This window comes from Onychomys torridus, chromosome 16 (genome assembly GCF_903995425.1).
Source record: "Onychomys torridus chromosome 16, mOncTor1.1, whole genome shotgun sequence".
NCBI classification, from domain to species: Eukaryota; Metazoa; Chordata; class Mammalia; order Rodentia; family Cricetidae; genus Onychomys; species Onychomys torridus.
This window is the reverse complement of record NC_050458.1, coordinates 63061147-63088086: the sequence shown is the minus strand read 5'-3', so window position 1 is coordinate 63088086 and position 26940 is coordinate 63061147. Positions and strand designations below refer to the sequence as shown.

General features: G+C 43.9%; 2 protein-coding genes across 2 annotated transcripts; both read left to right on the top strand.

Moving 5' to 3' along the window:
* Positions 1 to 2005: 2005 nt before the first annotated feature.
* LOC118596739 (olfactory receptor 10AD1-like) lies at positions 2006 to 6871 on the top strand. Its single transcript, XM_036207618.1, has 2 exons — positions 2006 to 2010; positions 5905 to 6871. The coding sequence occupies exons 1-2, from the start codon at positions 2006 to 2008 to the stop codon at positions 6869 to 6871; spliced, it is 972 nt and encodes a 323-aa protein (XP_036063511.1).
* Positions 6872 to 23192: 16321 nt separating this feature from the next.
* On the top strand, positions 23193 to 26467 carry LOC118596738 (olfactory receptor 10AD1-like). Its single transcript, XM_036207616.1, has 3 exons — positions 23193 to 23200; positions 23337 to 23456; positions 25429 to 26467. Exons 1-3 carry the CDS (start codon positions 23193 to 23195, stop codon positions 26465 to 26467), a joined length of 1167 nt encoding a protein of 388 aa, XP_036063509.1.
* The last annotated feature ends 473 nt before the right edge of the window (positions 26468 to 26940 follow it).

Here is a 26940-nt window from a genome sequence, read left to right as displayed (position 1 = left end):
TTTTTTGCAATTGTCCAGACAGTTTCTATTTCCTTTTGTTTTAGTACTTAAATAAATCATATCATTTATGGCTATCGAATGTTTGTACGCCTAGGGGTCATTACACTTGATGCATTCGTTCTAGTTAGCTATGTCGTGAGTTTAACTGTGAGTCACTACATGTAATATCCTCCCCATATTCAATGCATACTAATGTGCTAAGAATTCTGAGTTTCCAAAAGAAAGAAAATAGAGAAGAGTATTTAAAATTAGATCTTTGCTGGCACAGTGCTGCATGTTTGCAATGCCAGTGGGGGTGGAGGAGGGGCGGTGTGTATGTGTGTGCAGGAAGCGGTGAGTTCAGGGCTATCTGAGTCGCTCAGCAAGACCCTGTCACACACACAAAAATGAAGTGAACAAATAACTACCATTGCTCCATCCTTTATAAGCAATCTTTTACTGAGGCCAAAGAAATTTCTTTTTAATTAAATGTAGCCATGAATATTCCAAACACACTGATCTATGCCTTGCTTTTTGTTTCACTTTATATATTTATCATGGGTTCATGAATACCATTTTAATAGCTACAAAACATTTCATTCATTTTTCTAAGTAACAATTCCCATGCAATAGTTCCTAAATTTTTCTCTACACACAATGCTGTGATGTACAATTTTGTGTATAAAGATTCTTAACTGATAATTTATTAGAGTAAATTTTTTAAATGGATCCATCTACTTACATAGTAAGTTTCTGTCCCGTCATCTGTGCTAAGCACTGTCTCAAAAATTTCATAAGAATTATTCATTCATCCTCCACTTAACCCAATAATATTGGAACTGTTATTATTTTTGTTTTGAAAATGAGGAAACTGAAACCTGGTAACTTAAATAACTTAAATTACATAGTTGGTAAAGTGGGAGAACCAGGGTTTAAATCCAAGTCCTTGAACTTCCCAAGTTCATTAAAGGAATGGATATATTTTTTATTAATTCTTTGAGAATCTTATACCATGTATTTTGATCATATTCTCCTCCAACTCCCCCTGCCTTATCCTCCAAGCTTTCCAAGCCCCCTGCTTCCTGTACTTTCCATCCTTTCTTAAAATGTTAATAACCTATCAGCTCGAATTTGTGATGTCCATGTCCTTCCTAGTGTGAGGGAAGACTCTGCACCTACCAGGACCACACTCTCAAGGGAAGCTTACTCTCTCGCTCCTCTCTTCTCTCCTCTCTTCTTTCCTCTCTTCTCTCTTTTCTTCTTCTTCTTCTTCTTCTTCTTCTTCTTCTTCTTCTTCTTCTTCTTCTTCTTCTTCTTCTCTCTCTCTCTCTCTCTCTCTCTCTCTCTCTCTCTCTCTCTGTCTCTCTCTCTCTCCTAGAAGCCATCAACTACCAATAAATCTCAGTCAGGGACTTATTACCCTCCCACTCCATCCTTGAATGTTGGTAGACTTGATGTCCTGCAGGCTAAGTACAGACAACCACGGCTGCTGTGAGGTCATGAATGCCAGATATCATTTCTCTCCAGTCTTCCCAGAACTCTGGCTCTTACAATCTTCAAGCTCTCTTTTCCAAGATGATCCCAGAGCCTTGAGGAGGGTTGAGATATAGATGTCCTGTTTGTGTCCGAGCCCCCATGGACATCTATTCTCTGCATTTTGACTAGTTGTGAGATTCTAAGTCAGCCACACCCTGTACAAAGAAGTTTCTCTGACAGCTACATTACTCTATGAGTAGAGAGATGAATCTGGAAGACAGTTTGATACTATAGCCATTTAGAAAAATAATAGTAGGTTGTGCTGGCTAGTTTTATGTCAACTTGACACAAGCTATCATCATTCTGGAAGAAGGAGCCTCCATTGAGAAAATGCCCCACCAGATCGGACTGTGTTAACAAGCTGTTTCTTCCAGAGTTGATCCAACATCAGATGTTCTCCCTGGGGTAGCTCAGCTTCTGGTGTCATGGAGTCCTCTCTCTTATCTGCTGCAGTGATCCTGTGACCGATCATTTTAGTCACAGCAACACAATGAGGTAAGCCGTGAGTCCTTCTGAGAGTCCCATTTTGAATGTGTCATCGTGTAGAGAACCAGTGTCCCTAAATAGCAGATCAGAATTATTGCCTGTTCTGGGCGAATTTTAGACAGAGATTCTGGCATCCCCAGTGTAGACTGAGGCAGAACCGCAAAAGCAGGGCAGAAATGCACTCTTCTCACAGGATAGCATTTGCAGAATGGCTCTCGTTCATTTTCATTGTGGTGTTATCCTGGAGCCAGGTGTATCAGCTCTAAGGAGCTAAGTATTTGATTGTCAAGGATTCTGAAACCTGGCGATCAAACATAGTCATTTGTCACAGATCATTTGATTTACCACTAAATAAATTAAACTTAAAAACAAACACAGTAAACATTCAAAAATCATCACTTCCTAGTTTGGTCCACTACATTTTACTGTCATCTATGCCTTCAGTTTGTATGCATGATGTATGTGCATGTGTGTCTGTGTGTGTTCAATATAGGTATATGCTCATGTCATGGCACATTTGTGGAGGTGAGAGGACAGTCTCAACTGCTGGTTCTCATCTCCCATCTTGTTTGAAGCAGGGTCTCTCTGTGCTGTCTACCAAGGATTCACCTGTCTCTGTCTCACAAAGTACTACAAGAGCCCTGGGATTGTAGTCACACCCAACTCCACGTAGTTTCTAGAGATTCAAAGCCAGGGCGTTCCTCACACTTGTGCAGCAAGCTCCCTACCCACTGAACCTTCTTCCGAGCTCTGTGCTCTCGGTCTTTGCATCGAGTTATGTGGTGGGAAAATCACTTAATGGTGGCCTGACGTCTATCTCTTCCTAAGTAGCAGTGTTGCATTAATAGCTTGAAACACATCATGCTGGGAGTGGTTGTACCATGAAAATTCTTATTATCAAGAAGGTATCCCTTCCTAAAGCATTTTGTTAAGACGATGCCACCACAACACAGCTTTAATTCTTCTGTTCTGTTTGACTAGTGTTTGTAGGTTATTCAAAGCCCATAAGTAAAAGCAAGGAAACTTCTAGAGTCAGGGTATCTAGGTTTGAATTTCAGCTTCACTACTTACTGTCTGATCTCAGGAAAGGTGTCGATCCTTCCTATAAAGCAAAGATGGAATAAGGACTACCAACCACATAGGATAATTTCAAAGCTTAAAGGAGTTGTGATGTGTGTGTAGAACATGGAATGTGCAGCACCATTTGTTTTATGATTATTTTAATGTAGAATTAGAAAATGTCATGGAAACATCTTTCTAGTTTTATTTTACTAAGAATTGTTTAAAGTGGGTATTAATGTCTAATTTTATCAAATGTCCCTAAACACCTACATAATTAGAGGATTTAACTTTTCATGTATTAATACAGTGAGCCATGTAGCTGCATTCCTTCTAGAAGACACTCAGATCCCAGCAATGACACCACTTGGCTGTGGTGTGATCCTCTTTGAGTGGAGTATTGAATTCTATTCAGTAACGATTCATTTTGTACATTTCACCATCATTAGTACATTCTCTTGATTATAATTATCCTTCATATACTCTCAAAGGCCTTGTTCTTAATAGCTTGATTGCTTTATGAAGATATTAAAGACCTTTTCATTTATATTTTCACAAATTTCACTAGCCTTGGAAAACATATGAAACTTGCTACAAGATAGAAAGGACTTACCTATGCAGTTACCAGAAGCTAAGGCTACCTTGGTGTTTGCCACCTTTACCTATTTTCATAATTCTCAGGCTTGACTGCACATTAAAATCACCTGCAGAACTTTTAAAATTACTCATGTGTATATGTGGGGGTGTGTGTGATGGATATGTTGTTATTTTGATTCATCCCATAATACAAACATGTATCAGAACATATGTTGCACTACATACACACACACATTATCTGTCCATCTGTCTATATCTATCTATCTATCTGTCTATCTACCATCATCTATCAATCATCTGTCAATCTCTATCATCTATCTATCTATCTATCTATCTATGATTGTTATTTGTCAATTCAAATTTTAATGTACTGATGCCTGAATACCTCCCAGTGCCTACCATTTTAATGGTCTGGTAAACAGCCTGGGCATATGTGGTGTTTTTAAAATTCTCCAGGAGACTATAACATGTAGCCAGCATTTGGAACTGCTTACAACATTCAGCATTGAGGACTTTTACTAAAGATACTAGCCTAACTTCATTTTTTTCAATGAATTTTAATGATTTATGTTAATGCATAAAAATGCCCATTTCCTCCCTGCTTTTAAACTGATCCTAGAATCTTGCAAAACACTGTTGCATGATGGCTTTTGCTGTGTTGGAGTCTGATGTACTCACTGAGGTTATAAGGGAAAGTAAACTCCCTCTTCTTGGTGGGAAACCTATTCACACTTGAAGAGAACCCTCAGATTCTGCCTACATCTTCACTTCAAAGTTCCCTGAAATGGTTTGTTGTGTAATTCTAGATCCTGTGCCATCCTGTTTGTCTCTAAACACAAGTCCACCCATTTAAGACCATTTCTACAGTCCAGAAAACTATGACAATATCAGTCAGAGAATTAGCTGGGCAGGGGGAGTAAACTGACAACCAGAAGATTAGTGAGTGAGTAAAACTAGGCTGGATATTCTAGGGGCCAACTTGTCACTATTTTTCCAACACCCAGAATATATAGCACCAAAAGTGAACCAGAGAGAATGGAAATGTAGCTGTTGATGTTGGTGCCTATAGTGTGTTAGTGTCGGCTCGGTAGTCATCAGATGCTCCACTATGCTGTGAGATGTTGATGGTGTGGGGTGGAGCTGTTGCATATATTGATATGGGAGCTGAAGGTAATCCTTAATCTCTCTTCAGTTGTGCTGTGAATCTTAAACTTCTCTCTGTATATAAGTAGGAGGGATTGAAGATGGCATTTCAGGACCAACCTAGTAGACACAAAATCCTACAATCCATCAATCAATGATTGATGGTCACGGTATTGCAATCTACAAGAGCCCTGACATTTTCTGTGCCTTTAATAGAATTTAGTGTAATTATAATTTGCTACCCTTTTTGTTTATTTACCCCTAGTCTATACTTATGGAAGTAGGTTATCCAAATAGCTTCTTATGCTGGCTAGTCTTTGACACAAACCTAAACATACCAGGGAAGAAGGAATCTCGGTTGAGGAATTGCTTTCATTAGATTGCCCTGTGGGTATACCTGTGGGGCATTGTCCTAACTGATGCTTGATGCAGGAGGGCCTAGCCCATGGACAGTGCCATGTTTGGGAGTATGTGCTTAGACTGTATAAAAAAGGTAGCTGAACAAAGCCAAGGAGACAAAGGCAGTATGCAATGTTCTTTCAGGGTCTCTGCTTCAATTCTTATCTATGGGTTCCTACCTTGAGTTTCTGCCTTGGTTTTCCTTAATAATGGACTTTAAGAAATAAACCTTTGCCTTCCCAGGTTGTAAGCAGAGGTTATTTGCTTCCCAAATAACCAGCACAAAAACTTAATATTAACTGTAAATGCTCAGCCAATAGCTCAGGCTTGTTGCAAACTAGCTCTTACAACTTAACCCATTTCTATTAATCTATGCTGCCCTGAGGCTTGTGACTTTTACCTCTATCCCATTTTATGTATCCGACTCTTTATGTGTCTGGCTGGTGACTCCTTGGACTCCACCCTTCCTCTTCCCAGCATTCTTAGTTTGGTTGCCCCCCCCATACGTCCTGCCTGGCTACTGACCAATCAGCTTTTTATTAACAATGCCATCAATACATATGCACAGTGTACAGGATTATTCCACAGCACTGGGTTGCTTTTAGTCATTGTTTTTTTTTTTTTTCACAGCAACAGAAAGTCAAAGTAGATCATTCCTATACACTGTTCACTCACCCGTCCTTCCTTCCTTCCCTCTCAAAGCAGACTCCAAAGAGTGGACCTACAGAAGAACAGCAGCACAGTGACCGAGTTCATCCTGGTGGGCTTTGAGCAGAGCTCCCCTTCTACCCGAGCTTTGCTCTTCATCCTCTTCCTGGCTCTCTACAGCCTCGCCATGGCCATGAATGGCCTCATCATCTTCATCACCTGGACTGACCCCAGGCTCAACAGCCCCATGTACTTCTTCCTTGGACACCTGTCTTTCCTAGACATCTGCTTCATCACCACCACTATCCCACAGATGTTGATCCATCTGGTGACCAAGGACCACACGGTCTCCTTTGCCTCCTGTTTGACCCAGATGTACTTGGTCTTTGGCGTGGGTGTGGCTGAGTGCATCCTCTTGGCTTTCATGGCCTATGACCGTTATGTCGCCATCTGCCACCCACTCAACTATGCCCAGATCATAAGTCGGCAGATGTGTGTCAGGCTAGTGCTAACTTCTTGGATCTTTGGGATGGTCAATGGCATCCTTCTTGATTACATGACATTTCGGGGTCCATTCTGCAGAGAAAACCACATAGAAAACTTCTTCTGTGAGGCCCCCATAGTGATTACCCTCTCCTGTGGGGACCCCAAGTTCAGCCTGAAGGTGATCTTTCTTGATGCCATTGTGGTGCTGCTCAGCCCCATGGTGCTCATTGTCACCTCCTATGCCCGCATCCTCACCTCCATCCTCAGCAGAGCCTCCTCCTCAGGCAGGGGGAAGACATTCTCCACTTGTGCCTCCCACCTGACTGTGGTCATCTTCTTCTACACCTCAGCCATGTTCTCTTACATGAATCCCCGCAGCACACATGGGCCTGATAAAGACAAGCCTTTCTCCCTCCTCTACACCATCATCACCCCCATGTGCAACCCCATCATCTACAGCTTCCGCAACAAGGAAATGAAGGGGGCCATGGGGAGGGCCCTTGGGAGAGGCAACCCGGCTCAGGCAGAGTCTTTCTAGCCTGAAATTCCCTGGAGGGGTTCAACCTACTGTAAATAGAAGCTTGTCCCTTTTCCACGCTTTACTCCCCAACACTGGAGGGACCAGGAAAGGACATTCATGCCTTCCTTCGCACCAGACTCAGACCTTGAAGTCATTTCTCCTGATGTCTAAGGCTCATGTCTTGAGTTGACTGCCAGCATAGACTGAGCCTCTCTGGTGTCTCTTGGTAATGTGTTTTTGTGATGGGGGGGGGTGTCACTAACTGAGGAGAGGCAGGCATGCTTCTCAAGATAAAGTAATTGGTATAAAAACCAAATTGATTTGGAGAGCTTTTGCTTAGGGAAGAGAATAGTTTGAAAATCAAAGTGTGGAGGCAGTGGGTTGGAGAAATGTGTGAGGTATGCAGAATCCTATCCCTGTGTGGTGGCCCACACATTCTTTAAGTTTATAGAGAAAAGGGGAACTTAATCAGTGGAATATTACTACTTGCCAAACCCAGCAAGAGGAGGCACAGAATTCTAGATTAATGTTTAAGAGGGAGAATAGAACTAGACTTAAAGCCCCAAAGCACCAGGTTGTCCCACTTGTGATCATAACCTGGGGGTTCTCTCTGTATCACAAAAGGCCCCAGGGTCAGAGAGTTTTTGAGGAACTTATGTCATTCACCAATAGAGCAGGGCTGCTTTAACACATGGGCACATCTGCTGTTGTTTTTACCCCCTTGCCCCAGCTTCCTAACAGAGAAGATGCATGCGAGCTACCATGCCTGGCCCTATTTGAAGTTTCTCTCACCACCCTGGCCATAGGTTGTACTGTTTGATACCCTTATTTCCCTTCTAAGCTGGGTTCCGATAGCTAGACCTTTATTAATCACCTCAATGAGCACACTTGCCTTCCTTGCCCAATGCCTTCCTTGCCCAATGCCTTCCTTGCCCAATGCCTTCCTTGCCCAATGCATTCCTTGCCCAATGCATTCCTTGCCTAAGGAGAGTTGCTGGAATGATGCAGGAGGGTGAATACATTTGATTTTGGCTCCTTTGATTACCCAGGTTCTGCAACCTTGATCCCAGAGATGTAGCATGAATCTTAAAGAGTCTTATTAATAAAATCAAACCTGAGGCCAGTTATTGGGATGACTGCTGGAAGATCAGAGAGACAGAACAAGCCACAGCTACCTCACCTCTCCAGTTCCTCAGTTGGTCTTGTTTCCTCAGACTGCAAGCTTCTGAGTCCTTATGTGAATGGGTCTCAGATGAACTGTTGCTCCAAAGCCTAAAAGCTTAACCAGCCAAATGCTTCTAGTTTCTGATCCTCACGCCTTATATATCTTTCTCATTCTGCCATCACTCCCTGGGATTAAAGGCTCTCTTTCTGGGGTTAAAGGCATGTGTCTTCATGCTGGCTGTATCCTTGAACACACAGGGATCTGCCTGGCTCTGTCTCCCAAGTGCTGGGATTAAAGGCGTGCACCACCACCACCCAGCTTCTGCTATGGCTTGCTCTGACCCATTTTCTAGCCACCACTTTTGGCTCTGTATCTAGTGGCTGTCTGTTCTCTGACCCCAGATAAATTTATTAGGGTGCACAATATTTTGGGAAACACAATACCATCACACAGAGTCGCAGATATCTCTGCCCCTTCCGTTCCCCTCAAGGTTGGACATGACTGAAGAAGAAATAGGAAACATGAATGATCTATAAGCACAAATTTAAATGTGTAGTTTAACTATTCCTATAAATATAGAGATCGGCATATAATTGTAACATTACCAAACAATCAAGAAAAAAGTCTGATTTTGAACATTGCTACAGTTAGGATCCTAGATGTCCAGAAAAGACCATAAGTTAAAGGCTTCATTATACTTTCTCTCTGGGATGTTCCCCCACAGGCTCCCATTTTGAACACTTGGTCCCCAGCTTGTGGTACTATTTGGAAGGTTCTGCAGCTTTTAGACAGTGAAGTGGGATGCCAAGGCTATGCTGGTAAAGGCAATATTCAGCCCTGGTTTAGATCTTGGGCTCTGACTCCTGGTCTGTACCATGAGGGCAGCTGCTGTCCCTTGCTCCCAAGTCCACAATGCAGACCTACTAGGCTGCTCCCTTGGTAGGACAGTCCACACTAACCCCTCTGTAGAGCGCCTCCTTAGCTTTACTCACTATGCTGCTTGACCTGTCTGTCTGTTGCCTGATTTTACTCCTTCAGGAAGACCAGAACCGAAGGATGGCCCTACAACTGTCACACAACTATAACTGTGTTGGGATTAAACTGTAGTTTCATGTCTAGTAGCATATGTTTTTATGGACCTGGGTGCATGGGTGCTTGGTGAGCCCTGCCTTTAGAACTGTAACAGCCTCTTCCTATTTTGTTCCATTGTTTAATGTTAAATGACCCTGTTTTATCTCTTCTGAGTACTTTTTGTGTGAAGTCTGTTTTTCGTCGGGTATTAGAACAGTGATGCCTGATGGCTTCCTAGTCCTGCTAGCTTGGAATAGCCTTTTCTATCCTTTCACCGTAAGGTGACGTCTGTCCTGGATGATCACTGTGTTTCTTGGAGGCAGTAGGAGGAGAGAACTTGATTTCTAATCCAATATGCTAGTTTGATCGTTTTTATTAGGGAAGTGAGCCTGTTGATATCCAGTGGTTATTAAGAGGTAATTCCTCTCATTCTGTTGATTTTGTGAGTGTCTGCTTCGTTCTCATTTGCTTAAACTAGTCTGGCGTTCTTTTCCCTGTAGCATCTTGAAATGCTGAAACACATCATTAAATGTGTTTGCTCTCCTCTGCAGTCTGAAGTATTTCTTACTTTGTAGAGCTGGCTTGGTGGGGATGAATCCACTTAGCCCGATTTCGTCCTGGAAAGTTTTTGTTTCGCCTTCGATTATGGAGATACTTCTGGGTATCATGGCTCACACAAGCAGCTGTGGCTTTCAGAATTTGAAATCTCTCTTGGAATATTGTCATTTCCTCTTTTGAATCTTTGAACATATTTATGATCATTTATTTGAATTCTTGGTCCAGAATTTTGTCTAAGTGTCTTTCATTGGAAGCTCTATTTACAGGAGTGATTTTTCAAAGACATATGTTGTCCTGGTTTTTAAGGATATTTTGTTTCTGCATTGGGGCCTTTATATCTGGTGTTAGATTGATGGTTGTAGGTGTTTTTTATTTATTTAAAGTCATCTTTCAATGGAGGTATTGCAATGTTCAGGGTATGGTTGAAGTGTTATTTTCCTCTATTAGACTGGTGTCCTAAACTGTCTTAGTTAGGGTTTCAATTGCTGTGAAGAGACAAGATAACCACAGCAACTCTTATAAAGGAAACATTTAACTTGGCTGGCTTACGGTTCAGAGGTTTAGTCCATTATCGTCATGGTGGGAAACATGGTGGCGTGCAGACAGACATATTGCTGGAGAAGGAGCTGAGAAGTCTATATCTTATACAGGCAACAGGAAGTGAACTGTGTCACTAGGTGTAGCTTGAGCATGGGAGACCTCAATCCCACCCCCACAGTGACATACTTCCTCCAACAAGGCCACACTTCCTAATAGTGCCAATCCCACGGGGGCGGAGGGGGGGGGGCATTCTCTTTCAAATCACCACACGGGTCCCAGGCTTTTCTCTAAAAGTCAGCTTCATTCTGTAACAGCAGTCGGTATCCAGGAGTTAACTCACCATGAACACAGACTAATAGTCACCCACAAAACAATTACGACTTAAGTACAAATTATTTTAGGGAGTACAGAGGTACTAATAGTATTTTGTGTGCTAGCATATTAGCTGTTGTGGGTATAAGTAGAACCAAAAAAGGGAAAGAAAAAAAAAACTCAGCAGGACTAGTGATTAGTGTCAGGGTAGTACAGGAAATGGAGGTGGATGGAAAACCTTTTGCAGGTGTAGGAAGGTGAGGTACAGTCACAGGGCTATTTGGTGAGAGGGTAGTAACTGCACAGAGCTGTAAGCAGTTATATAAAAACAGTAGTTGATGCAGAGACGCACGGCTGCTCAAGGTACTAAGTGAACATGATTGGGGATTATTCATCCTTCCATAGGATAGATAGAGCCCAGCTGACAGACAGCTTGTCTAGTATGCATAAAATGTCTAGTATGCATCTATAAGGGTTCAATGTCTATCACAGCATAAACCTGGTGCTCCATGCCTATAATCTCAGCACTTTGGGAGTAAAGGCAGAAGGATCCAGAATTCAAATTCATCCTTGGTTATACAGCAAGTGTGCGGCCAGGCCGGCTGCATGAGGCCCTGTCTTAAAAAACACATAGATAGATAGATAGATGATAGATAGATAGATAGATAGATAGATAGATAGATGATAGGTAGACGGGTGGGTGGATGGATAGATGGTGGAGGATGGGGGTGGTTGTGGATAAAAGGAAGGAAGTGACATTTCAACACTGCAACTTTTAGACAAACCACAACCTACTTGAGTCAGTATTTCCTAGGAAAGGGATGTCATGGTGGAATGGTTGGAATCTTACAGCATGTTTGGGTTGGAATTCTGTGAGTAAAATGTTGGCAGAAGTTATTGAAACATGACCAATAAACTCCTTACTTGTATCAGGTGGTGTGTCTTTCAGCCTAAGATGCTCTTGACTATTGTAGAGAGCTTTGACAGGCTTGTCTCTGAGGTTTTTGAGCATCTATATGTATCAGTCTGCTTTCTGCTGCTACAACAAAACATCATGAGGAAAAACAAGTTGGGGAGGAAAGGGCTTATTTGGCTTATAGGTCACATCCTATTATAAGGTGGAGCCAGGGCAGGAACCTGGAAACAGGAGCTGAAGCAGAATCCATGGAGGAACACTGCTTACTGGCTTGCTCCCCATGGCTTGCTCAGCCTGCTTTCTTATATATCCCAGGACCCCTTCCCAGGGATGGCACTGTCCATATCAATTACTAATAAAAAATGCCATACAGACTTGCTCAGGCAATCTGATGGAGGGTCTTCTCAGCTGAGTTTCCTCTTCCCAGATAACCCTCAGTTATATCAAGTTGACAAAACCAAGCCTAAACAAACCAAACCAACCAAACAAATGAACAACAACAACAAAAAAAAACAACCAGGACACTGTATGAAGAAGCATCAGACATCTTACACTGCAAAAGTTTATTTCTTCATGTTTTGAGTTTGTGCCTTATTATATACAAACTAAGATATGTTGCCAAGATATCCTAAGTATATTGGACTGAGTAAAAACCACCACACTGGGAGAGGATGGTAGAAAGACACACTGGGAGAATCCCTCCACATTTAGAATGAATCAGAACACAAGCATCATACATTTGCACTATACAGCAACCCAAGGTTTCCAAGAGCTGCTGGGAATCAGTGGAAGTTGTCTGGGTCATGCAGGATTTAAAGGGCAGCTAAGTCAGCAGACGGCAAAGAAGGTTTGGGCAGAATGAGGAGTAAACTGGAGTGGAGAGAAATTCTGCTTTCGAAAAGAGAATTGTGACACTGAAGAGGAGGAAAGGATGGGGGTTCTGAAGAAGTCAACCTACAGGCATGCTTGCTCCATTGGGGAGAGCCTCTGTTTATGCTTCATCACCTTATTATGGTCCTGACACAGCATGGGTGCTCAGCTGACACGTACTTTTGGGCTGAGCATAGTATGATGATATGAGGAAATGATCGGTGACAGCATAAGAGGTGGTAATCAAGCCAGCAGACGCCTCAACAAAATAATGAATTCAAAGTCAAGTTGGGAAATAAGTGGACCTGAAACTGAGGTTACAATGATCATATTTGCTAAGTTCCTTATCTATAGTAGAACACAAATTTCTCAAGAAAACCTGGAAGTGTATTTGGCCTTCCAGGCTACTTGTCATGAACATGGCCTCACAAGGGAGCCTTTAAAAGGACCAAATAAAACTACCCCCCAGGGACACACTTGGAGTGGTCTGGCCTCAAGAATGAATAGTTGGCCTTATTACAGTTGGCTGCCATAGTAACCAACTAGAAGCTCCTATTTGTCTGGGGGAGGAGGAGGGAGGGAGTTCCCGTGATCAGGCAAGCTCACCTGAGAGATAGGAAGGAAGGTGGGGCGGGGGACAGTGGGGAGAGGAACCCTATAAGTGCACAGCTAGTCTGCAGCAAATGCCCTGCACCCTCACTCTGAACCACTGGATTCTTCTTCTGCATCCAAGACCAGCACAGACAATGTCCTCATCAGCGTGCCCCAAACCCCAGGGTCAAGGTCAGTGAATGAACACTCTTCTGCTGTGAAGCTGACCTTGTCTCTGACCTTGTCACCAGGGTCAAGCATTCTCTGGGTTTCTCAGCATTCACACCACACAGGGCTCTGTTCGCGGTGGCCATTGAGAGAGATCACAGATTCGACTCGGTTAACCTTTCCCTTGCTCGGTTTCTCTCTCTAGAGTCTACCAGTGTCTCTGTTGTACTGGATCTTTTGCTGGTCACTTCCTCCTCTGTGTCCCCCTACAAATGTCCATCAGGATTGCCACCTGCTCACCTGCCCTCCTGGCTGAGGCAGAAGGCCAATAGTTTGGATGTGGCTGACATTCAGAGTCCAATTTCCAAGGCCAGAGAGAAAGACAGCTCAGTTTAATCTTGTCTTGAGGAGCTTGAGCAGGGACCAACTCCTTAGCTCGGTTTTCACATCACCGGGCAAACATGCCCAGCCTCCCTGGCTCCTTCCATGATGGGTTCCTTATCTCATTTCTTTTTCCTTGTCTATAGGCGAAGGCTTTGGGGATCTGTTTCCTGGTGTGCGACTCTGTATTAGCCTTTATTTTCACACTTCTCTTCTTTCACATTTGTATTAGTTCCCTGAGAATTTTGTATATGTTTTGACCATATCCTCTCCTTCTCTATGCATCCAACATTGTGCACTCTTTTTTTTTATTAACTCATATCAAGTATTACTTTGCTGCCCACACTCCTGAGGGTATGGCCTTCCACTAGAACATGAACACCCTACCAGGGGCCACACCCTTAAAGAAAAGTGACTCTCCTGCTCCCAGCAGCTATCGGTTGCTGTCTCCACTAGGAGTACAACTTCCCAGCTCCCCTCTGCAGCCTGGGATTTTAGCTTGAGTTTCTGCGGCTTTGTGCGCGCTGTCACCCCTGCTCTGAGTTCATGCAGGCAGCTGCCCTGGAATGCCTGGCGAACACCGCTTCCTTGTAGCCATCCTCCACCTCCGACTCTCACACTCTTCCTGCTCCCTCTTCACAATGACCCCTGAACTTTGGGAAGAAGGGATCTGATAAAAATATTGATTTGGGATTAAGCATGTTCAGTCTCTGACCAATGGTAAGTCTCTGTATGACTTGCCATTTCCTGCAAAAAAAAAAAAAAAATTCTCTGATGAAGGTTGGGAGGGATTTTGTCTAGGGGTATAACAATATGTCATTAGGAGTCTGTTTAATTTTATGCCCAGTTAACAGAATAGTAAGGGCTTCTTTGGGCTTTGTGACCTGTCTAGCCACAGGTTCTTGGCCTCAGTAACAGTCCAGGTATGGGTTTGAATTTGTAAAGTAGGCCTTATCCAACCAGAAAGTGGTTGGTTACTCTCATGAAATTAATGCCACCGTTACACCAGCAGCCATGCCAGATCAGGTCAGGCATTGTTAAAGCTCTCAGCGTTCACGGCTGGGTACACCTGATGATGCCTTTCCTCCTCCGTGGCATGCATGGCACCGCCCAGCCCTGTGAAAGCCAGACAACCTGGTTCTGAACATGCTTGAAGCTTCCAGGTTCAGTATATGCTTGATTCCGTTCCTCAGTGTGTTCCAATCAGTTGAATTCTCTGTTCCTCTCCTTGTCTTTCTGTATTATGTAGTGCGATGGTTCTCAACCTGTGCATCACAGCCACTCGGAAAATACAATGGTCTTAGGAACCCCCAACCACACATGTATTTTTGTTGCCACTTTGTAACCATAATTTTATAACTGGGTGATGTTTCAGTTCCTAAGACCATTGGAGCTGTGTGTTTTCCGACAGTTGCAATCCATAGGTTGAGGACCGATGGTTCAGGAGCATTCTCCCTCTCTCTGATTACTACACCTCGTCTCCATCTTTCCTCCCTCTTCATGTTTGTGTCTCAGCTTTTCCATTGGCATTTTTCTTTCCTTTCCCTTGGGAAAAGGAGACTGGGAAGTGACTCGTGGACACCCCTCTCTTGGAGATTGTGGTAAAGAGAGCATGTGTCCTGGGAACAACAATGTTGTTGTCATGTGTGTGTCTTGGGGAAGTGGAACAAGGTTGTTACTCAGGGCCAAGTAAAAGGAAAGGATATTGTGATACCTCAGGAAATGGACAAGTTAGGTGTGTTGTGTCTGGAATGAGGAGCCCATTCATGGGTAAAACATTTACCAGACAAAAATTTTATGTGAAAATTCTTAATAAAGAATAGACGATGTGAACAGAAACAATGAGAAAATTCTCAGAGAAAGAAGGAGGGAGAGGGGAGATAGAGAAGAGAATGGAGGTGGGGATGAAGGGAGAAATGGGAAGGAAATTGCTCCACTGAGGAAAAATGGGGTCCTTTTATAGCACTTAAGAAAAGCCACCTGGCTTCTTGATCTATTTGTGTCGAGTTATATTTGGACAGATAAGAGGTGGGCAGCTCACTGGCTTGTTAGAAAGTACATTTTACAGCGTCATTTGCCCTTCCTGAGACTGGCCGCCGGGGTGAGGTGCCAGCAGTCACTAGGCTCTAATTATAGGGCATCACAATTCTCTGGGTCACACTCCAAGCTGTCCTAGTGGTAGGGAGAGGGGATTTTGCTCTGTGCTTTTGGCTTTCTCGTCTTTATAGTTATCCCTGGACAAATCAACAAGATTGAGTCACTGACAAGGGACAGTTCTCTTTCCTTCTGATACTGCTTCTAAGAGCAAGAAGGGACAGTGGCGTCGTTGATGTGTTACAGGGTGAAATGACCATGAGTCATAAAATGCTTGAGCCGCATTTTGGAGCAGGGAGGGGGCTAGTTGCTGCAGGAGGTTGAAGGTTGCCTAGAGGTCAAGAGGTCCTTGGTGGTTGGAGACAGGTTTTGATGTAGCTGGTGAGGATAGACAACCCCGAGACAATATCAGCTGGAGCTTAATGGCCATGTAGCCATTTGGATAATACCAGAAGATTAAAACCAAAGAAATAGCAGAACTCAAACAAAAACAAAGGGTCTATACTCCGGAGTAAAAGAATAACAAAAGTGACAGTACTTTGAAGTGACACCATGGAGAGGTGACTGTGAGATAGAGGGACTCTGTAGGCAGCACAGGGACCCAGGGATGCTGTTGAAGGGCGTCCAACCAATGGTCATGACCTAGGATCATGACTTACCTGGGATTTGAGGTATGTAAGGGTGAGTTTCACCTGGGTCTTGACAGAAAAGGACACAAAGATATCCAAGAGGGTGACAGGAATAGGCCATTTGCACTTCTAGGAGTAGGAACAACCTGGACTCTGGACAAATGAGCCTACACAGTAACAGATTTTGTAGCATGACTGCAGTTAGGGATGTATGAGGATTTGATAAGGTCTGGTGAAGACAGCTGAGGGGGCCTTTTATCTTATGGGAAGGTTTGAGGATAGACCCAGTATCTTGCTTAAGGTGAGAAGATGATCCCCAAAACACAGAATTGGGTTTGGGCTGTCTTTAACTCGGTACCCAGTAACAGCCCTGGTTGTCTGTCCTGAGGATATAACATTGGGACAGACAACAGTCTCTGGATCTAGTGAGACGTGTGTGTCATTTTGAGTGACTGTGGCCCGGGACACAGATTTAGGTTACCTCAAGTTCCATGTTCCAACCTGGAAGCAGTTTTGTGAAGTTACAGTTTACAGAATCAAGAAGATCACAAGCCGAGGTGTGCTGGCTAGTTTTGTCAACCTGACACAAGCTATAGTCACCAAAGCAGAGGGAGTGTTGATTGCACCACATGAGAATAAGACCCACTACCACAATTGGGGGGCCAAACTTGAAGCAAGCTCTATCTTATTCAGGTGTACCAGAGAGCTGGCCAGCATCTGCCTCCTGTGCTGGGTTAGAGAGAGCGGTGCTGAGTGTGTTTCTCGGGGCTTTTTAAAGGAGTAACAGTGGTTACAAAGCAGGTTTGTAGAACTGAGACTATGGAGCAGTCAGGAAGCATGGGGAAATCTCAAAAAATAAGCAGCCACCAAAAAGTCAGCATCATGTGGTCACTGATTAGGGAATGCCAAGGTGTTCTTGAACAAAAGTCAAGGTCGTGGGTTGGAGCAGGTCAGGTTTCAGGAAACAGAAATTCAGAAACTCACTTTCTTACAGTAAATGCAAACTTGTTAACAATACAACAAAATGGCTCCTGCCTTCAACATGGAGTCAAGCAGGTTCCTCGGGAGCCCCAGCTGAGGATATGCCTCCATAAGATCAGGCTGTAGACAGGCTTGTAAGGCATTTTCTTAATTAGGAATGGATGGTGGAGGGCCCAGGCCACTGTGGGTGATGCCATCTCTGGGCTGATGGTCCTGGGTTCTATAAGAAAGCAGGCTGAGCAAGCCATGAAGAGCAAGCCAGTAAGCAGCACCCGCTCCATGGCCTCTGCATCAGCTCCTGCCTCCAGGTTCCTGCTATGTTTGAGTTCCTGTCATGACTTCCTTTGACAATGAAATGTTACATAGAAGCATAAGCTAAATAAACTCTTTCCTCTTCAAGTTGCTTTGGTCATGGTGTTTCATCACAGCAACAAAGCCAGCGTAAAATGCATTGGTGAATATATCAGAGAGGTGGTTACAAAAAGATGGGGGAAGCTTTTCTATAGGCCTGTCTTTGTTAGGGTTTCTACTTCTGTGAAGAGACACCCAACCATGACAACTCTTAATGAGGCAAACAATTAATTAGAGTGGCTCATTTATAGTTCAGAGGTTTAGTACATTATCAGCATGGTGTGAAGCAAGGCAGCATGCAGACAGACATGGTGCCTGAGAAGGAGCCAAGATTAGAGAAGGAGCTACACCTTGATCCCACAGGCAACAGGAAGTAGTCTGAGACATTGGGTAGTATCTTGAGTGTATATGAGACCTTCAAGCCCACCTCCACAGTGACATACTTCCTCCAACAAGACCACACCTACTCCGACAAGGCTACACCTCTTAATAGTGCCATTCCCCTTGGGGGCCATTTTCTTTCAAACCACCACAAAGCTCAAGATGCTATCTGATGACATTCTTAGATGTTGAGTTGGTGGAAGCTAGCGGTTGCTAAGTTACCAGATTCCAAAAGGTTTTTATCTATTAGTCATGAGATGATAGTTCTGATGGAGATGGGCAAGGAATGGTAAGTTAGCCTCTGGCCCTGCAACATTTCAGTCTCTCCACAGTCCCACAGCTCTGAACAGGCAATCCGTCTCTGCAAACACAGCTTCTCCCCATGAGTTTTTATTCACAGCCCTTTAATGAGATAATTTAGGTTTCTTTCCCATGGCCTACTGCAGTCACTATGGAGCCGCCATGAGGTTCTGTTAGGTCTGCCCATCCTTCCGAGTCCTGACTCAGAAGGATATATGTTTCTTTTGGTCCCTGGCCAGAAAGGAAGAACATTTCCTCTGGTACCTTGGGCTTTTCTTTCTCTGAAGCCCTCCTCCCCACCATGTGGCTGCTTACAAATGGCACAATTTCCTCTTTTTCTCTTTGTTTCCCTCCTCTGGGCAGCTGCCAAGGTTTACATGCTGCCTGCCCTGGGATTTTTCTTTTCAATGCTAATAAATCTGTCCTTGACCTTTCTTCAGAGTCTGTTCTTAAGTTCTTTTATTAACAAAACTAAGAGCCTCAAGAGGATCCCCTCATTTCCCGGGTAACATGTGGTGACCATGGTAGGACCACCGCCCTGCAAAAAAATTCCAGTCATAAGACCTTTGATTTCACAAACATAAACAGAGCTGCAGTAAATATGGAAGTAAAGATGCTTTTTAGCATGCTAATTATGCTAACTTAGTCTCCTCTAAACCTGATACTGCTGCATCAGATGACACACATACTTCAAACTTGTTTGGGAAATGCCACGTTTAATATAACAGCAGGACTCATATTCCCACCAACAGTGTGCAAGAATGCTCCTTTTCCTCCACATCCTTGCCAACACTTACGTTTCATCTTTTTGATAATAGCTATTCTAACAAGTATGAGTTCATATCTCATACAGCTTTCATTTGCATCTCCCTGATTGTCAGCTGTTGGATGTTTTCTCCATGTTCCTATTGGATATTTGTCTATCTTGAGAAATGTCTATTCAAGTCATTTGCCCATTTTCAAATCTATTATTATCTTTCTTGCTAAGGAGTTGCTTTAAACATCTAAGTTGCTTGAGCATATAACATTGCACATCTTAAACTCATCTATATTTAGTCAAGGAGTCTCAGTGTTCGAGTTGTTCTAAGGTCTGAAGGGTCACCTTTATGGTGAATAAGACCCAATGTCATTTTCTGATTGCTATAAGCCTGCTCCTGAATTTATTCACTCCATCCCCATTTGGGTCCTGATGTCCTTAGGTCATTTCTTCTTTTAACCGTGAAGGCAAAATTGGATCACAGGCCTGTGGGGGAAGCAGCATAGAGTGTCCTAGCTACTTTTAGCATGAGGCCATTAAGAGTCCCAGGAGAAGGAGCTCATCATGCAGTCACCCCACTCATGAGATCTAGGACATCTGCCCCATAATAGTTGGAAGCCAAATAAATTATTTCACAAGACTTCTTCTGAGAAGTCTTTCTCAAGAAAGACCTGGTGGTGGGATTAGATGTTCACTCATGTGGGAATCTCTGTGACCACCAGGGCCAGCAGAGTATGAATCTGTGTGAGACAAGAAATTTTGTTCAACATGACTCAGTAGCTGGTGTTGGTTCAAACCTTTAGAGTCTTACACTGGGCATTTTATTTTAGGCATATTTAAATACAGCACAGTTTTGGAAAAAGTTTCCTGGTGATAATTAAGTCGATTCTGCATATACAACAAAGTTAAAGACATGACTACATTGAAACTCCTGACTACATTGAAATTCCTGGTTCCCCTAGTGCCTATCTGTGAGCACAAGGACTTCTGTGCCCCCAACACAATCCTATCTCAATCATGCTTCATAAGAGAAAATTTGAGGAAACAATGCAGGAACTAAAAGAGTAATTTTTATCAAAAGACGATAAGTTTATTGAAGTTACTAACTTCAAAAACAACAACAAAAGAGTTTTAAAGGGGTGGGGGATTTAGCTCAGTGGTAGAGCCTGCAAGGCCCTGGGTTCAGTCCTCAGCTCTGGCAAAAAAAAAAAAAAAGTTTTAAACCTTTGAGGTCCAGCTGCCTTCAAGAAGTTGATCTCACAGTGTGAAAGAGATTTATCAATTTTGGGGTGTTCTTGAATCTCAAGTTAGATCTACTACATGAGCTTTGTGTCCAGAAAATAATGATTTGCTATACCATGCAGTGAAGGGTTTAATCCAAAGAATAACAGCCTTCAGTATGCATGAAAGAAACTAGCTTTAGATGATCATAAACATGACAGAGGCACATATTACCAGAAGACATACCTACCAGAAGATAGTCAAGCCTTGTAGACTGAAGCGTTTTTTAGAAATAATAAATGTAATTTAAACAAGGCTGGTGAATTCATATGAGGCTCAAATGAACTAACCTCATTCCTAAAACAGATTGTTCTATTATTAAACAATTAGTTAATAACAGAATGTGGTATTTCCCTTGTTTCCCATGTTCAGAGCATGACAGCAGAACAGAGAGACTCCTGCAGCTGGAGTTTTCCTATCTGGCCCACAGTCAGGACAAATCTCTCTCACCCGCCAGGCCCATAGACGCTCAGAACCAACCAAGTAAACACACAGAAACTTACATTGTTTACAAACTGTATGGCCATGGCAGGCTTCTTGTTATCTACTTCTTCTATCTTAAATTAACCCACTTCTATTAATCTATAAATTGCCACATGGCTTGTGGCTTACCCGGTGTCTTTACATGTTGCTTGTCATGGCGGCGGCTGGCAGTGTCTCTCCACCCAGCCTTCACTTCCCAGAATTCTCTTCTCTCTTGTCCTGTCTATACTTCCTGCCTGGCCACTGGCCAACCAGCATTTTATTTATACAGAGCAATATCCACAGCAGACCCGTCTTTGTAAATATGATGAGAATCCAAGCATCACATTTCGATGAGGCATTTTCCCACAGGTCTGGTTCGCAAGACCACACTTTGTCCTTTGAATTCATGGTGGTATGTGGAGACCTCGCCCTTAACTCATGGACCCTGTGCTTCTTTAGTCCAGAATATGGAAGAGTGCAGGACTCTGGACAGGAGCCTCACAAAAGAGCAGTGATTTGAATGGTCGGATCAGTCATGTGAGTAGAGCACGGCCATCTTTATTATGCTCCTTTGGTTAACCATAGGCTTCATGGGTAGGAACAGAAAATTTTGACACTGTTAGAAGTCCTGGTACTTCCATCCATGATGTATATCAACTACTTTGAAAATTGTTGCTAATTTAAGTGTGATCACAGATCCTCTGAGTGTCTCTGCACAGAAACCTAGAGTTAGGTAGCCTTGTTCTCTAGCCATTGGTAGCTCCAGATGGCAACAAAGCCTCCCAAATAGGGGCAGAGAATGCTCTAGAATAGTGGTTCTCAACCTTCCTAATGCTGCGACCCTTTAATACAGCTTCTCATGTGTGGTGAACCCCAGCCATAAAAATATTTCTGTTGCTACTTCATAACTGTAGTTTTGCTACTGTTATGAATTGTAATGTAAGTATCTGTGTTTTCTGATGGTCTTAGGTGACCCCTGTGAAAAGGTCATTTGACCACCACCCCCCATGGGAATCACAACCCACAGGTTGAAAACCACTGTCCTAGAGAAAGCCACTCCCCAGAAGAATCAGAAGAATCAGATGGACAACAAGTGATGGTTCTCTCGTTGTATAAAAAACAACCAGGGGGCATATCCTATCCCCTGTGATGGTGTAATTGAAGGACAGACACAGGTTAAGACTGTTACATTGTGACAATTACCTTCCCATGGAAAACAGTATCAGGACCTCTGTGATGGCTTCATTGGTTGTCAACTTGACTACACCTAGAATTAACTAAAAACCCACACTGCTGGACACACCTGTGAGGGATGTTCCTTAATCCAGATCATCTGACTTATGAAAACCACCTTAAATCCAGATCATCTGACTTATGAAGACCACCTTAAATCCAGATTCTTTAAGTAGGAAGATCCACTTTTAATCATGGCCACACCCTTTTGTGGCGGCCTATATAAAGGACATGGAAGAAAGAAGCTTTTGGCTTCTGCCTGCTTACTCTCATTCTCACTGTCAAGTTCATATATCCTGCTGCTGGGGCATTTCTTCGTGATTCTGTCATAAACAGAAGACCAGCTGAGACATCCGGCCTCATGGACTAAACAACTATTGGATTCTTGGACCTTACGAAACAGCTATTGTTGGACTAGCTGGACCACAGCCTGTAAACAACTCTAATGAATCCCCTTTATATATGTATAGATCATTCTGTCAGTTCTGTTCCTCTGGAGAACCCTGAATAACACAACCTCTAGCAGTATATGGAGTTTATTTCCCTTCTCTTTAAGCCTATGGTAAACCAAAGGGGCATAGTCAAGATGGCCATGCTCCACTCACATGACTGATGACCTAGTACAAATAATTGCACTTGGACCTTTGGGAAGTTTCTATTTTGCTTGTAGATGGTTCTGAAATGGGTCAGAACAGTGAGTGGGTCAATTAAGTCAATTATGACAACACAAGATTTATAGAAAATTCTTTCTCTGTTCCTTTCTGCTGGAAACTATGTATGACTTCATTGTCCAAACTAAATTACCCATGGCTTTTCAATCAGATTAAATTACCTCATAAAGGTAATAAAATAGAGGCTCAAATGTTATGATATGCATAAACTATTTTTGAAATTGTTGCTAATTTACCAAGATCAAAGACACTTTGGTCTTTAAATAAGAATCAGAAGAGTTGATGGTGGTACTTTTTCTTTGTATAGTCTGCAAGTCACAATTATGATGTTCTTCTTTTCTTCTTGCTTACCACAGAAATCATAATCATGAACACAAAAATTTTAAAAGGCAAGAAGTTCAAAATATACAATCTGCTGTGGTAGTGGTGGTGTAGGCCTTTAATCCCAGCACCTGGGAGGCAGAGGCAGGCGGAACTCTATGAGTTCCAGGCTAGCTTGATCTACAAAGAAAGTTCCAGGTTACACAGAGAAATTCTGTCTTGAAAACACACACACACACACACACACACACACACACACACACACACACTGAGAAGCAGGCAGATGAGAGTGTGCATTACCAAATGGCGATGTGAGGCAGACAGCTCTCCCTGCTCTATAAAGTGCTGCACACATGCAGTGTGCTAAGATCGTCTAAGAAGACATTTGTCTACAATAGCACTGGTGTCAACGAACTGCAAAGCTCACCAGACACCTCTGTCTTCCAGAGTGGCCCACCAGCTCAGACCATCCTCCCGGGAGCAGCTCCTCCTCAAACGCCATGCCATCTCTGTCACTAGGGACAGTGGTTCAGTGACAAAACCTGAGCAGCAGAGCCACGGGATGAGGTAGGTGTGGTTTGCTTTCCAACATCCCAGGTCTTGACATGGACGCCTGACCGCCCAACTGTTGGTGCTGTCTACCAAGGCACTCAGTGCTGGATATTATTCCTTCTCAGTGAACCACAGGCAGCATTTGTCCTTCAGTGGGGCTTGGTGCATCCTTGAGTTAAATTCCAACTTCTTCTTGGCCAAGTCCAAGAATTCTATGGATTGTAGCTCACTGACGACTGATGTTGCCCAACCATTCACTAGCTGAGTCCCAACACGTCTGCTGAGTGCGGGATTGTGGGCCCGTATTAAACTGTGTCCTCTACCATCCTTTCCCAGACCACCAGAGTAGTCCTGGGCACCAGAACTTTCCAAGGTGAAGATGATAGGAACAGGCCCAGGTGATGCCTTGATCGACTAAGAAACCTCACTTAGAGGGAGTTAGTGCTTCAAGGAGGGGCCACGACAGAGGGAATCTCCACAGGGCAGGAAAGGAGATTCCAGCACTTGAAAGATAAGAGAGCTCAGTTCAACTTAGAGAGCTGTGTAGCAGGAATTTTAACAGGTCTTATTAATAAGAACAAACCTGAGGCCAGTTATTGGGGTGAATGCTGGAAGATCAGAGAGACAGAACAAGCCACAGCTTCCTCACCTTGCCAGTTCTTCAGCTGGTTTTATTTCCTCAGACTGGAAGCTTCTGAGTCCTCATCCACATGAATCTCAGCTGAACTGTGCTGCTCCAAAGCCTGAACACTTAACCAGCCAGATGCTTCTGTAGGGGATCACATAGAAGACAAAATGAAAGTGTACCAACAAGAGACTAGAGAGGAAAGCTGAAGGGAGATCCTGAAGAGCAGGAGTTCAGCAGGCACTCAGCTGTCATTGGAAACATGTGTTAAGTAGAAAGGAGCTAATACGTATTTTGTTTGTTTGGTTTTGGTTTTTTATTTTTTGAGGCAGGGTTTCTGTGTAGCCTTAGCTGCCCAGGAACTCACTCTGGAGACCAGGCTGGCCTTGAACTCAGAGACTTAATTCCAAACAAGATGAAAGTACAAGGGATTTAACCTGAACATGGTAGCTCCCTAAATGTTACAGTAATGAGAAAAAGAGCATAACGGATTGTGAATACTAACTCTCTAAAGATGGAAGGTAAACACTATGTACTCACAGGGTCAAGGGTGAGCAAAGTTCCCTGCAGATCCAGTTCTAGAAAGGTTGGCGTCTATGAGCCCTGCTCATTCATTCCCCATTCTCAGGGAAGTGGGTGAGTTCTTTCTGCCCAATTGTGTGTACTTCTGACTGTAGAGAAAGGGTGCCATCTCCTAAGGAGGCCCCTTCTCCAGCCAGGCCCCTTTTCCTTGTGCACAGCACAGTGAATAAACCCCTCCAGGAGAGTAGGTCTGGGAAAATATGGATCACTAGAATGATGGAGAAGTGACTGTTAGGCATTGTCATCTGAGTGATTTGACGCCTGTGCTTTAAACCACCAAGGCTTTCATCCCATAAATTAAGTATGCAAAGACAGGATTTAGTTTTCCTCTAGAGAACACTCTCTCGTGCATTTCATACTAATGACCTTTAACAAACGAATAGCCATCACCATCACACACTCCATCCCTCAGGCTCTAACCTCTCCTCATCTGACGTGAACCCCAGGCATAGCTATTTTATTCTTTCCCCTCTGAATGCATCCTGGCCATAAGCAGTCCTTTGATGTTGAAGGACCTGGAACACATGCACCATCTCACAGAGCATCTCAGCGATCCAGACTAAAGGGGAATCATTGCTTCCTCAACTTCTAAAACTAGAATTTATGTAGAGAGCCTCTGGTGACCCTGGCACTTTCTCACCAGAGATGACTAAGTTCCCAAACTGTCACTGTCACCAGAGAAAGCCACTGGCTGTGCTTCTGGCTCCAGGGGAACATCTCACCTTCCACACAACTGTGTCCTTTATGCTTTTCCTGCCCCCCCACCCTGTCCTCAAACAGGCCCCAGACAGAAGACCTGAGGAACAGCAGCACAGTGACCGAGTTCATCCTGGTGGGCTTTGAGCAGAGCTCCCCTTCCACCCGAGCTTTGCTCTTCACCCTCTTCCTGGCTCTCTACAGCCTCGCCATGGCCATGAATGGCCTCATCATCTTCATCACCTGGACTGACCCCAGGCTCAACAGCCCCATGTACTTCTTCCTTGGACACCTGTCTTTCCTGGACATCTGCTTCATCACCACCACCATCCCACAGATGTTGATCCATCTGGTGACCAAGGACCACACGGTCTCCTTTGCCTCTTGTATGACCCAGATGTACTTGGTCTTTCTAGTGGGTGTGGCCGAGTGCATCCTCTTGGCTTTCATGGCCTATGACCGTTATGTTGCCATCTGCCACCCACTCAACTATGCCCAGATAATGAGCCAGCAGGTGTGTGTCAGGCTGGTGTGTTCTTCCTGGGTCTTTGGGATGGTCAATGGCATCTTTCTTGAGTATATGTCTTTTCGGAATCCCTTCTGTAAAGACAACCACATAGAAAACTTCTTCTGTGAGGCCCCCATAGTGATTGCCCTCTCCTGTGGGGACCCTCAGTTCAGCATGAAGTTGATCTTTCTTGATGCCATTGTGGTGCTGCTCAGCCCCATGGTGCTCATTGTCACCTCCTATGCCCGCATCCTCACCTCCATCCTCAGCAGAGCCTCCTCCTCAGGCAGGGGGAAGACATTCTCCACTTGTGCCTCCCACCTGACTGTGGTCATCTTCTTCTACACCTCAGCCATGTTCTCTTACATGAATCCCCGCAGCACACATGGGCCTGACAAAGACAAGCCTTTCTCCCTCCTCTACACCATCATCACCCCCATGTGCAACCCCATCATCTACAGCTTCCGCAACAAGGAAATGAAGGGGGCCATGGGGAGGGCCCTTGGGAGAGGCAACCCGGCTCCAGGCAGAGTCTGTCTAGGAGGAAGATACATAGTGAAGTTCCCTCCACTGAAGGCTGGAGAGGTAACTGGGCCTCACCACTGTAGTGGGTAGCCATCCCAGCATTGGCCTGGAAGTTCCAACCCCCATTGAGGCTTCGGTAATGGTCACGCCCACAAGGCGGGGCTGAGGGAGGAGGAGGAAGACCCAGGATCAGGAAGAGAGCTCTCTTGGCTCTGGGACACTGGGACGCTGGACGCAGGAGGTAGACTGAGCAGAGTTCTCCAGAGAATCCTGCCAGACAGTGCCATACCTTTGCCAGACTCTACAACCTATCCCTTCATTTGTAAGTTACCCCACAAAATAAACCTCCCTTTTAACTACATGGAGTGGCCTTAATAATTTCACCAATATCTGGTGCCCAACATGGGGCTCAAACCCACGACCCTGGGATTAAGAGTCTCATGCTCTACCGACTGAGGTAGATATGATAGGATGAAAGGGTAGATTAATGAACTTACTTCTAAAGAGCAACAACTCATTTAAAATGTTTTACATTGGTATAGATTTTAGTCTACTGATACAAA

Bases quoted from the DNA above. Each gene is read 5' to 3' on its own strand.
- LOC118596738 (XM_036207616.1), top strand. The intron at 23,457-25,428 runs GTAGGTGTGGTT...GTCCTCAAACAG, and splicing joins CAGCAGAGCCACGGGATGAG to GCCCCAGACAGAAGACCTGA.